Source organism: Physeter macrocephalus, chromosome 9 (assembly GCF_002837175.3).
Source record: "Physeter macrocephalus isolate SW-GA chromosome 9, ASM283717v5, whole genome shotgun sequence".
Classification (NCBI taxonomy): Eukaryota; Metazoa; Chordata; class Mammalia; order Artiodactyla; family Physeteridae; genus Physeter; species Physeter macrocephalus.
Genome location: NC_041222.1, coordinates 46,810,113 through 46,823,783, shown reverse-complemented (window position 1 = coordinate 46,823,783; position 13,671 = coordinate 46,810,113). Strand labels below are relative to the sequence as shown.

The 13,671-nt window shown below is 45.2% G+C and overlaps 1 protein-coding gene across 6 annotated transcripts in view; it reads left to right on the top strand.

Moving 5' to 3' along the window:
- GLIS3 (GLIS family zinc finger 3) overlaps positions 1–13,192 on the top strand; it is a 537,331-nt gene extending 524,139 nt beyond the window's left edge. For 2 of the 6 annotated variants that reach the window (XM_055087179.1, XM_055087180.1), the window contains 2 exons: positions 710–892; positions 1,787–3,761. In XM_055087179.1, coding sequence (XP_054943154.1) covers positions 710–892; positions 1,787–1,923 — 320 coding nt within the window. In that variant the 3' untranslated portion in view covers positions 1,924–3,761. Of the gene's footprint in view, positions 1–709; positions 893–1,786; positions 3,762–11,071; positions 11,216–11,433 lie in introns of those variants that run through there. The other 4 variants (XM_055087181.1, XM_055087186.1, XM_055087184.1 and 1 more) reach the window with 4 other exon arrangements.
- The last annotated feature ends 479 nt before the right edge of the window (positions 13,193–13,671 follow it).

The following is a 13,671-nucleotide window of genomic DNA, read 5'->3' as shown; positions in this document are numbered from 1 at the left end:
GGAAAAGCTCCATTGAGTAAGAAAAAAATTGAAAAGATAAATGAAACAAGATTAGAAAAAATGTTGATTATTTTCAAATATTAAGAAATCTTTCCACATATTTCTTCATTATATTGTTTATTCACTTCCAGTTTTTCTATTTACTGCAAAGAACAGCAATAATAATAGTTAAGTAAATGGTAGTGTATCTGACTATGAGACACTATGTACCTATTCAAAATAATGAGGAAGAAAAAAATATAAATGTGTATGAATGTATCTGTTGGAAGTGCAGATGGATAGATCTATGTTGCATTTTTTAAGGTGAGCACTGTTAAGAGCTTTATTCAGGCTTTTACGAAATGTGAAAAACAGACTATAGAATAAAAGAAGTTAAGGAAGATGCACTTAAAACCTGGTGAGAGGGCATGGGGTAGGAATGTCCCCTGAAGGACAGGGCTTCAGTGTCCAGGACTCTTTGGAGAGTCTAGGGAAGGTGTGAAGCCCTTCAGCTTCAGGTACTAGAGCAAGAAGTAAAAAGCCCCTGGAGGTAGAAGAGCTTCTGCTCAGGTAGTACATTATGGTTGCTTGGTCAGAAGGTTTTGTAGGTGGGCTTAAAGGTTAAAGGCATTTTGTCATATGAAGCTAGGCTGAGTGAGGGTCTAGCCAGGTTGAAATGATCTTCTGAACTTGTGCCCTGCAGTAGCTCAATGCCATGCTTGCATTTCAGGATTTTATGGGCAGCTGCAGACATTCTGCCCCCCACATTACCCTGACTCTCAGAGAACCATGCCGCCTAGCAGCTCCTGCAGTGTGGTGCCTTCCTTCGAGGACTGCCTGGTCCCCACGTCTATGGGCCAGGCTGGCTTTGACGTTTTCCACAGAGCCTTCTCAGCTCACTCGGGCATTACAGGTGTGTTGGTGTCTGTGACTTAGACACTCGGGCAGACGAGCGGGTGAGATCAGGTGGGTTTCCCGTGACCAGCCTGGACTAGACTTGACCCAGCACATGACCGCATCAAACCCTGTTCGGTCTGCCCGTGAAATGTCTCTCCTCTCCTCTTCCTCTCCAGCCATTCTCCAGCCCCACTTCCACCACCCTCGTTCAGGTGCCATCATGTCTCTCCCAGACTTAGGCAACAGCCTTCCAACAAGTTCCCTGAGTCAGCTCCTTATCTTTACCATCTGCCCTCCGAGCTACCGTAACCATTGCCTTCCAGAAATGAAGGATAAAATAAGGTACTTTCCTGTTCAGCTACCTTCAGTAGTTTGTAGTTTCCCAGAGAATAAAGTCGACTGTCCTCAGCAAGGCATTCGAAGCCCCCAGGAGTTGAGCCTGATGGAACTCTCCGGACCTGCGCTCATGTCTCGTGTGCCCTCTTCACATGTCTCCTACATGCTCTGTACCTGAGCTTTGCCAGCACACTTGGCCCCACGTGCCCCCTCTCTGTCTTCGCTCCCTCTTTCCTCCTCCTGGAATGTTCTTTCTTTATCTCTCCGTCTGTGAGAATCCCATCCTTTTTTATGGCTCAACCGTAACATCACCTCCTTTTGGAGGCCGCCCTCACTCTTCCCTACAGAACTTCACTTTCATTGCTACTCAGCCCATCTCTTGTGCCAAGTCCTATTTTAGCCACCTGCCTGCACATCAGCCTCTTCCCCCACCTAAGGAGCCCAAGGACGGGGAGACCCGCTGAAGGGCCTGGCCCGGCACGGTTTCCTCCTCAGCCCCAGCCAGCATTTGCTCCCTGCGTGCCCGGCATCTGCGACAAGGTAGCAGTTGACTTGTGCGCTCTTTCTCTTCCAGTGTGTGATCTACCTTCGGGTTCCTCAAGCCTTTTTGGGGAGTCTCTTCGCAGTGGACCTGAAGACACCACGTTCTCGCAGATCAGCGCTGTGGATCGCTGTCCTAGCCAGCTCTCCTCTGTCTATACTGAAGGCTAAAAGCTCCCCTGGCCTCCACTACCACTGGCGTCCAGAATCTTTTTGTTCCTTGCCACCTTTTCTTCTTATACTTTCACAGACTGTAAGAAAAAGGATGTCAAGTGAATCAGCGGAGCCTGCCAAGCCCCAGGTGTGTCTTTGGAGGGCAGGGCTGAATGGTCAGAGCTGGGCTTTGTAGGGGTGTTTGCAGCTGCTCCTTTTTCTCCCTGGGTTCGCCGGTGACCAGCAGGACTCTTTTCAAAGGGAACTCAGAGAGTCTCACTCTACCGGATACCTGTTACTTCCTGGCTGCCAGCCTTCAAAGGACACCAGTGAGGTGATGTGCACGTGAAGGTGTAATTTGGGGATTTGCCAAAACTCCAGCCAAGGAAGGGCGACCCAAATTGCCAAGAAGCACAGTGAACTGTCCCACCCAAGAGCCAGGCACAGCAAGGGGAACCCACTTCCAAAGCACAGCATGGGCTCAGCGCTTGGAGGACCCCAGGTGTCCCAGCACCGGCCTGGCATCTAGCGAGCTGGCTGCCTCTCTCCTCTTAGATATTCCCACGCTAACCAGTTGCTTTCAGTGTTCCTCCAAAAGCAAAATGAGAAGGTTCTGTCAAGCACAGGCCCTTGAAAAGCACTACAACTTGTTTTATATTCATGCAACCTATCTTAGTTCTTTGGTTTTAAAGACTTGTTATTTACGTCTACTTTTTAAAGGAAAAAAATATTTAGAGGTCTGTTCTTTGGATGGAAACAATTTTTAATCCCCCCAGCTACGTACATCTTGCCTCTGCTGCGGCTCTGCTTGCTCGCACCCTGCAGCACCTGTGAGCTCCCGGAATGTTAGTTTTGCATTAGCAAAGGCTACCTGAGGGGCATGGGGTAGGCCACCCTCTTCCCAGTGCTGCCACAGAGACCCGCGTGGGTTGACTCTTCAGCGGCCCCACCTCGAAGACATTTTTCAAAGGAAAAGGTCACTTGACTGGCTCACCCATGGCCTCCGCTCTGGTGCTCTGCCCAGGGACCTGCTAGAAGCTGTGAGAGCAGGGACACACGGAGGTGTGCTCCTGGGTTCTCAGAAAACCAAACTAGAGATGCCTGATGTCTGGCTACTTTGCACAGCCTTGCTCCCTCCGTTAGGATCTCCCCTCATCTGTCTGTCTCTTGCTCCTTTGCCTTCCTTCTCTCCCTCTTTCTGCATCGCTCTCACCCTCTTCTTGACTGTGGTTCAGATATGCCCACCACCCGCCATTGCCTGCTCACCACCTCTGAGCAAGGTCTGGCCAAAGGCAGGTAGAGGGGACAGTTCTGGAAAGGTGGCCAGAGGAGGCAACCTTTTTGTCTGAAACTCTGTTTTGAGGGCCTGGAATTTACCCAGAGCTCTCGGCCATTTGATCTCAAACCTGAATAGGATGCCATTTTCTGTGACGCCTTTACCAAGTTATTAAAAAGATCCAGAGTCCTATGACATAGGCTCTAAAAATTGCCAAAATCCCAAAACACCTGGTAGATTCTGACATTCCAGTACTATCGCCTCTCACGATTTCTTTTCTGTCTCTTTAAAAATGTTCTCTGAGGGAAAATGAAACAATGCTATTTGTCAAACTGGGATAATTATAAACTTCAGCAAGACAATTAAACAGCTTGGTGTCAGACTTGGGATCCGGTGACAGTTTTTATCCTGACAGACATGTCCGACTACCGCATGGTCGGTAGTGTTCTGCCTGATTCCGGACTTCATTCTGACACAAAGTAGAATCAGCCGAATAAAGAACAAAGTGCAGGGTCCGTTTTGACAGTGCACTCAGTCAGTCTAGTTTCTCTGGCCAGTGGGCTCTGATCTGAGGAGAGCCATCATGCAGACATCCGTGTCTGCAAGAGACAAGTCATTCACTTTACAAAAATCTGCTCTGCTTTACAAAAGAATTCACGTCAAGCTTTCTTTCCACATGGGTTCTCAGACAGCACACAAAGTCCCACCCCTCTGGCAGGCTTTGTGGGTTGTGTCACTTGGCCTAAACAGGGACCATGTCCTTTGTCACACCCTGCAGAGAAGGGAAAGCTCTGGTATCTTAGAGAGACAATCTATTCATTCTAAATCCTGGAGTCTCTACAGGGAACTCAGAACACATTTCATTTGTGTGATGAGGAGGAAAAAAAATGGAAAGGGAAGGTTGTTACTGCAGCTGATGTCGTCTGCCTGCCTGTGGCTTCTTGCTATAATTTAAGGTGAAAACAGGTTAGGAGGACAAAGCCAGAAGCTGAACCTCAGAAACTTTGGCTGGAGGAGATCCTCCTGCACATCTCTAGTCTCCCCGTTGGCCTCACTGAGGCCTGAGGGAACCAGGGGGTGCCAGACAGCAGCGCACCTGCGGGGCCTCCTTCCCCAGCAGGAATTGGGAGAGGGAACGGTCCCAGTGCAGCCTGCGAGGCTGAGTGCCCCTCACTCCCCTTCCACGTTTCCCCTCAGCTACAGGTTTGAGCTCAGGGCCCCAGGACATGACACCTCCAGGTTCCTTGGAGACAACACATGCTGCCCTGAGATTCCAGAATCTCCCCTGACCTTAAAATTTGTTCCTTGCTTGCTTTCACACTGCACAAGATTTATATATGCTTTCATCATTATGTTTGTAGCAGTAAAAGTAGAAACTTCAAAAACTCATTTCCTTCCATTTCCTGGTCTTTTTACTCTTGATATGTAACCATTTTCGTAAACATCCGGAGAGATTGTCATTCCCCTTTTTTAAAAGACTGGTGCTTGTGAAAATACACACAGCGCAAAGCCAATTATCCTGTTACATTAAAAAAAAAAAAAATCAGTATGCCTAGAGACATTTCACTTGCTGCATTGTCTTAATTCCCTAAAAGGACTGCATCAAAATGTAAGTTGTAATTTAGCCTCTGATCAGCTGCTAAATATTATTTAAATATTTTCTAGTCCTGTGGGGGTATCTCCCATTACCCATGTCTACCCCAAATTATTTAGGTGATTCCACAATGAACAGAAGGTCTTCAGTCAATCACAGCAAAGTTTCCACTGATAAAACAGAGCTTTGGTGTTGTGCTGTTGTTTTTAAATTAGCAGCTGTCAAGCACATTAGCATACTAGAACAGAGGTAAGTGTTCAACCCCCTATCCAAGAACCTTGCTTCCCAGTTGCCTTGAAGTATTGGGAATAGTGATTGTAAATGTCCAATTTAATTATTTGGTATTTTATTTGACTGTTTTGACCATGTCATTTTATAGCAGCATTTTTAATGGCACTTTTTGTTGGTGGTGTGGAATTTCTGTGGTTAAATTTTTTTTTTTTTTTTTTGCAATGAGTAAAGAAAAAAAAACACTCATTGGAGAGATGGCGAGTGTAGGAAAGAAGAGATTTATTTTGTACAGACAGCAGAGCATCCTGTGTAATGTTGCTGACATAAAGCACTTTGGGGGGAAAAAGTGGAAATCTGTTTCCCATAAATCACACAGACTCTTGTACATAGTTATATACACTCACGTAGAGAAATGAACTGCATATATCATACTGGATATGGGGCTGATTTTACTCTAGGGGCACATCTGGTGCTTATTGTCATAAATCTTTTAAAGAATTAGGTACACTTTTTTCTATTAATATGTATAGTTTTGTGATTTGTCACAGTTATGTTTCATATAATCATAAGTTATTTTGTCTTGTTTCATGAAGTCCTTTTTTTATGTCGAAAGTAAAATGAAGGGATTGTGCACTTGGTACATAATAAAACTGGAAATAGAGGATGTGCCCACCTGCCTGAAATCCTCCTTTAGCATGTCGTTTTAAAACACGATGGCAACAACCATTTTTTGTTTGTTTGTTTTATTATTTTGTTTAGTTTTTCCATCCGCCTCAGTCATATTGGATTGGTAATTATAATTAAAAGCAGATGGGGGTGGGGGAGGGAGTGTCCAAGGCCAGTTTTAAAATGACGCATCGCTTTGGGCCAGAGCTGCAGCCTGGATTTAATTATAGATATGAGGACGAAATGGCAGTAAAAATGAATGTGTCCCTGAATCCTTTACATGTTGGGAGTGTCCATAAATAAAACATGAAGTTTTATTTCATCAGATTTAATTAAAGCTTTTATACATGTTTTATTGGTTATTCTATTAATCTGCTTCAAAAACTGGATAAATGTGTGCTAGGGTTTGGGGTTTATTTGTGCCTTTTCAATGTAGTCCTACATCATACTTCAGAAATGCCTCTAGTGCATGGTCCTCCAGGTGATGGGGTTTCGGCATGCTGACCATTGGAGTGGGCCCTTTCTGCCCAGTTTTCCTAAAACCCTGCCAAGAAAGACACAAGCATCAGCTTCCTGTGAACTAATACCCTGACCTTTAAGTCCTTTGATTTCCCAAAGGAGAAAGGGGCAGTTATCATTTCCCTGATTCCTTGTCCTGTCTGATCGGCTTCTCTCCTCAGCTCCCATCCTTAGGGGGCAGGGAAGGGGAAAGGGTTGTCAGGACGCTCGACTGACCCGTGAGCCAAGCACAGCACTCTAAATAAAAGACATCACATTATCTCAAGGATTATTCTTAGAAAATTGACAGTTTTCTCACTGAATTTTTAAGGCTTGAGAATTGTGTTAATGGAAGATACAAAGCAGAAGGGATGATGGCTCCCATGCACCTCATCTGGCTCTTCAAGGTGCTGGGGGAACATGCAGCAAACTCATGTGGTTCAGGCTTTGGAGGTGAAAATAGTGCTGACTGACAAGACACAAAGTGTCTCTGCTCCCTAGAGGGAGGCATCTGGTGGGAGGGTGATTTGGTCCAACCTCTTTGGAGGACAGTGTGGCATTAACTGGTAGAGTTGAAGATACACATACCCTGCTATCCAACAATTCCATTCCTCTCTTGGGAGTCAGTGGTGGCTCAGATATAAGATGTCCAATGCTATCTACAATGGCGAAAAACTGGAAATGACCCAACTGTCCACCAACAGTATAAAGAATAAGTGAACTGTGCTAAACTAATGAAATGCAATGCAGTGCAGCAAAGGCAGTCACAGACCTACAGCCACATGCAGTAATTCAGAGCTGAGTCTCATGAACTGTGTTGAAAGAAAATACAAGACAGAAAAGAAAATATACAGTGTTATTCTATTTATACACAGTTCAAAAACAAACAACATTCAAATATAGAGTTTAGGGGGCAGAAGTATAAACAACAGCAAGGAATATACTACCACAAAGGTCCAGATACTGATGAACTCTGGTCAGGAAGAAAGGGCAACCCAGAGTACTCCCGGGGTGCTGACTAACAGTGTTTTATTTCCTGACCCATATATTAGGTTAAACAGGTGTTTGTTTTGTAATTTAACTGTGCATACATATTTTTTTAGTTTTTAGTTCAAATGCCAGGGAAGGTCAACTCATATCCTCTACTCCCAGGGTCTGCAAACTTTTTCTGCAAAGGGCCAGGTAGGACGTATTTTAGGCTTTTAGGGCTATATGATCTCTGTCTCAACTACTCAACTTTGTTGTTGTAGCTCAAAAGCAGCCATAGACAATATACAAACAAATGGGTATGGCTGTGTTACAATAAAACTTTATTTAGGGATGTAAATTTGAATTTCCTATAGTTTTCAGATGTCATGAAATATTTTTCTTCTTTTGATTTTTGTCAACTATTTAAAAATGTTAAAAACATTCTTATTTCACAGGCCATACAAAAAGAAACAAAAAAGGCAGCAGGCAGGATTTGCCATGGGCCATAGTGTTCTATCCCTAGTCAACTGAGGGAACATTTCCCTGCCCTTCCCATAAATATCTGCCCAAAGAAAACCACAGTGAGGAGCCCCTCTGCTTATTCTTCGGCTATGTTGGGTCTTATTCCTGGAGGAAATTCATGAGTTCTGTTGATTAAGCTTTTGTTTGTTTAGATTCTGGGTTCTGCTCCCTGGGATACAGATGAATGCTTAGAGCCTGGAGTGCCACTTGACTTTATCTCTGGATTTGAAGTTTTTAATAAAAAGAACTGGGCATAGAGAAATCTGTGAGAATTGGAAAATGAGCACCCATTCTTTCCAAGCTAACCAAATATTTGCTGGATCTTGGCAGCCATAGCCAACCGTTTCCTCTGAAATGCTGAGAGGTTATAAGTAATGGGAGACTTCATTTTTCTCAGGCCATAGCTCTTACGAGAAGCTGCAGTTGCCTCTCAAAACCTGCAGCGTTCTCAGGGAGAGGAGAGTCAGTGTTTTACGTCCAAAGATTTCACTGAGAAATGTTTGGAGCAGAGTCAGGGGGCAGTGACAGCGCTAACAGTCTGTGCCCTCTCCTCATAGCAGGAGAAGGGGCTTAACACCCCAGCACCTTCTCTGGCCTCTGGTTTCCCGCAGTGCCTAGCTCCCTAATTCCCAAACTTAAGGGTTTGTCAGCCCTGACAGTGCTGCCTGTCAGCCACTCATGCTCATGAGAGGGAATGAGACTGAATTCACATGGTCATGAGTGTATACTCTCTTTGTATCTCTAGCTTGTGATGAAATTGATAGTTTTAAAGGTATGGTTGTTCATGAGTCCTGGGGCATTTTTAAAGTACTAGCATGGACTAAATCCTCTTCAGTGGGTCTCCCTGGTGGTTTTGTGTGCTTGGCTTTGTATGTTGTGTATGGTTTGGATACTAAAGCTGCAGGGAACACAGTGTCTTGGGTGAAATAATCTGAACTTTATAAAGAGAAGTTTAACCAAGAGAAAGCTTAGAACATCCAGTCCAACTTCATCTTTTACAGAGGAGGAAATTGAGGTTGTTTCATTCATTTGTTCATTCATTCATTCTTTTAACATTTTTTGTGTAAAATACACAGAGGTAGAAGTGGCTGTCATGCTCACATAGCTGACAACAGAAGATTCCAAGAATCATCTGCCCAAGAACATTGCCCGGGTGCTTATTCAAAATTTACACTCTAGAGCTGCTGAATGCAAACCCCAGAGTTACTGAGTTGGAATTTTTAGGGGAAGATGGTTGCATCTGCATTCTTAAATAAACTCTCCAGGTGGCTGTCTATGGAAACTAACTTTGACCGCCCCGCCCCTTGATTTAGTGGAGGAGGCTGACCATTTAACAAGGCAGCGTAGTTTAATAAGAGCTAACAAAGAGGGCCTTCCAGTCCCTGCCTGGGGAGACAGGAGAGCCGGGTCAGTTCCCTGAGGGATGGGATGACTGCTGGAGCTAGTCCTAAAGGTCAAGTTAATCTTCAGGAAGGAAAGAAGCAGCAGGAGGGTGTACCAGGCAGAAACGGCACGTTTGCAGAGCTGCCAGGAAGGACAGTAACTTGCAGGCGTCACCCAACAAGCTAGTTGGAGAGTTGGGGATTTTCCCGTCTCTGGGCAGTGAGTTTTTCTTCTCTGGCCCTGAGCCCCAGCCCTTCCTGTGTCAGCCCCACTGAGCTCAGGGTACTGTTTCCCAAACCAGCAGGGGATGGTATGTTACCAGTTACTCTGCAAAAAAAGTGTTCCACTTTCAAATTAGTTTGGGGAATGGTGGGTCAAAGTTATTGTACAAAGTTGGGTTTTTTTTCCACAGGGGGGTGGGTTTTTTTGTTTTTTTCTTTTCTGCGGGACCTCTCAGAGACTTTACTATGCTAAAGTGCATTGTGACTCTCCAAGAAAGAGTTAGAGAATGAAGTCTATTGACCATGGAACCCTTTTTTTCCAAAAAGTACCTTGTTAGCACTGTGGAAAACAATTTGGCAGGTCCTCAAAAAATTAAATATACAATTACCATATGATCCAGCAATTCCATCCTTATATACATACTCAAAAGAATTGAAAACTGAGACTAAAAACAGATACATGTACACCAGTGCTCCTAGCAGCATTATTCACAGTAGCCAAAATGTAGAAACAATCTAAATGTCCATCAGCTGATGAATGGATAAGCAAAGTGTGGTCTATCCAACACTGAATGTACAGCCAGCCTTCTGTATCCACAGGTTTGGAGCCAGCCAACTGTACTCTGCCATTTTATGTAATAGACTTGAGCATCCACAGACTTTGGTATCCATGGAACCAATCCCCCAAGGATACTGAGGGACAACTGTACTTAATGTCGCTAAACTGTGCACTCAAAAATGGTTAAAATGGTAAATTTTATGTTAGGTATATTTATGTTAGGTATATTTTACCACAATTTTTTAAAAGAGTATCATGTAAACAGAGCGCCTAATAGGGTGCCTGACACCCAGAAGACAATTTTAAAAATAAGTGCCTTGTTAGGTAAGTGTTCCTTAGGACACAGTTTGGGAACGTGACTCCAGAGACAGGTGTCAACTGCAAATTGGCACTTGCCATTGGCACTTGCCATCTACCTCTACAAGTATTACATCATGTGCTGCTGCAGCTGCTGACTTTCAACACCCCCTGAAAGGAGTTCAGGGTGGAGAGTAGAAATGAGGCCCTCTGCGCTCTGGGAAAAACTGGCAGAACAGGTCTTCAGAGAGTCAGATATTCTGAGGAGCTGATTTTATGAGCCCAATTCTTGTATCTCCTCAAATCTACAAAAGCACTAAAATCCTTCATGGTGATGACTGCTCCTCGTGACTAGCAGAAACCTTCATGAGACTAGCAGAAACCTTCTGCAAAAATATGTGCTTAAAGACACAGAGAATGGACTTGAGGATACGGGGAGGGGGATGGGTAAGCTGGGACGAAGTGAGAGAGTGGCATGGACGTATATATACTACCAAATGTAAAATAGCTAGTGGGAAGCAGCCGCATAGCACAGGGAGATCAGCTCGGTGCTTTGTGACCTCCTAGAGGGGTGGGATAGGGAGGGTGGGAGGGAGATGCAAGAGGGAGGACATATGGGGATTATGTATATGTATAGCTGATTCACTTTGTTATAAAGCAGAAACTAACACACCACTGTAAAGCAATTATACTCCAATAAAGATGTTAAAAAAAAAAGAAAAAAAAAGAAGTGCTTGATTGCATGTACTCCCCTTTCACCCCAAATCACATATATACTGACCATCCCCCCTACCTCTTTGGAGCAGTTTCTCAGAGCTGAGATGCTGTCTCCTGGGCTATAGTCCTCATTTTGCCCCAAATAGAACTTAACTCACAACTCTCATGTTATACATTTTCTTAAGTTGACGCAGGTAAGTAGAGCCCTCGGGGTGGGTGTTGGCCCCCGACAGGTGGAAGTGGGTGCTGTGAATGGTACCAGCTGGCAGAGAAAGCGGAAGAGGACGAGAAGCAGAAGAGGAGATGGCCAGCTGGTTTGGAGCAACTGCAGAAGGTGGTTCTGAGCGCAGGGTACCGTGCCCAACATAAATTCTCAGGTAACTGAGGAAGAGCGAGAGAGGCAGATAGGAGGAAGGGGCTGGATGTCAGTGTAGCAAAAGGAAGAGGTAGTGAACTGGAGGGGAGGACAGGAGGCGCTGGCATAGACCCCGCTGATCCTAGTGTGTGCAAATGCAGAGATTTGGGTTTCGTTCATTCACCTAACAGTTGTTTACTGAGCTCCATACCCCTCACTGTGTGCCTCTTACTGTTCTAGGTGCTATGATAATGCAAGAAAGAAAACACAGCATCATCCCTGTCCTTATGTCATTGTATTCCAGTGGACTGGCGTTTCAAATGGTTTGCTCTGGTTGTCTGTGAAGTATGAGGCTCTGGAAGGTCGTTGACGGTTGGGTTCTCCAGGAAGCAGATGCTGAGGCAGAGTTGGGAGTGGAAACGATTCTGAAGAAGTTTTGAAGAGTGACCCCAGTGAAAGGAAAGGGGCTGAAGCTGGATTGGGCATGAGGCACCATCAGACTGTGATGCTAACTGGACAGACGTTCTGCCAGAGACTGCTTTTCCCCACTACAAGAGTGCCATGTTGGGTGGAAATAGCTAGGCCATTGTACCACCCCCTTGCTGAAGTCCATCCTGAGACGGGTGTGTCTTGGCTATCACTGTCTTGGTCATTCATTGGCTGCGGTCCTTCCAGAGAGCCAGAAAGCTGAGAGGACACTGAAGAAGTTAATAGTGTCATCTAACCACACACAATGTAGCTGGGGGTCTGAACAGCATAGCTCTGTTCCTGCCACAGAGGGTGTTAGGAAAAAGCATAGGTCCCCCATCATTTTGTTTCCCAGTTTGTAATAAAGAGCGTATGGGGGACATACATTCACACACACATAAAGAGCATATTGGGGACATACATTCACACACACTATTGAAAATGGATTTCTGACTCAGCCTTTCCCCTGGTAGCTCTAAAACACACACACACACACACACACACACACACACACACACACACACACAAGTCAATGGGATTTCAGCAACTCAAGAGTATTTTCTCTTAAGGCTAGCACACTCCTTCCCGGGAAAGAGTGGTGGGAAATTTTGAGGGAGATAAGGCAGTAGATGACCTATTGCTTTTTCTCTCATCCAGGAGGCATCAAGGACTGTCACAGGTTTGGTGTCAGGCAGACCTTGTTCTCTGTCACTTACACCCTTTGCAGCAGCAGAAATAATTCCTCAACTGCACTGCCCTGAGCCCATTTCTTCTTCTTCCAGCAGGAGTAATCACGTTCATCTCACAGGCAGTGAGATCATGCAGGTATCTGGCATAGTCCCCGTTACATGTAACGTACTTGCTAAAGAGTGGCCGCCATATTTTAAAAATTACTGATCCGGCACCCAGAGTAGAATGATAATTTGTGAGGAGACCACAGAAAGGATTATAGTTCTGAGATGAGTGCACGGAAGCAGGAAGGAAATGAGCTAGTCTGGAGAGCAAGCAAGTCATAAAATCACCCAGATGACATTGTCCACAGAGGTCTGTCTGTATCTAGGGCTCAGAGCAACCTGCAGTATAAACAAACATCTCTTTGGCATCTTCCTGGGACCATCAGGATAGATAGTACTGCTTTTGGAAGCAAACAAGAGGATCTTCTGTGCTGGGCCCTGTGCTTCAAAGGCTCCCCTCTGACCATCCTCCAGCCATGCCCTGCCCCACAAAGTGAGGAGCTCATGTGACCAAAGGTATGTCTCCAGCCCAAACCCACTTTCCTTCCACTTCTAGACCCAGCCCAGGTATCTGTAAACTCCGAATTCCCAGTCCAAATGGTCCCACACTGCTTCCAGGGCCAGCACAGTCTTCTTCCTCAAGCCCATCCTCCCAAGAGTGGATCAGGTCTTCAGTGTGTTCATCCCTGGGCCTGCGAGGTAGCCAGAGAGTGGCTGTTAGAGGGATTGTGGATGAAGCTAGACATGGAGACTGGGCTGTCCATAACTGAGCATAAAGTCTCCTCATGGCTGAAAACAGAACCAGCATTTTGGAGAGAAGAGGGGTGGGTTACAGGCTGGAGGCCGGACTGCCTTTCCTGGTACCACCAGGTTCTGGCCAAGAAATCCAAGGAGTCTCTGATCATTCTAAATCAAACCTGGCCTTCCAGGTCTTTGTGAAAGTATATTTGTTAACAATTGTTTTAGCTTTCTTTGGAATTTTAAAATATTTAGATCTCTGAGTTTGTGGGCTTCCATTTGCAATCCTGCCCTGGGGCCCTGTAAATGTTAGAGGTGGGCCTGGGGGGATGCTTAGAGCCTGGAGTCAGTAAGCCCCCAAAGTACCAGGGGAGAAGGTGTGCAGTGGAGATTCAAAAGCCCGTGAAAACTCTTTAAGGAATGTCAGAGCATCAGGACTCAACAAATACCTAGACAGGTGCCAGACAGCAAATGGTGTACAATGCAAACATTTGTTGTAGTCTGATGCTTTTAAAAACAAAATAATGCGTTGTTATTT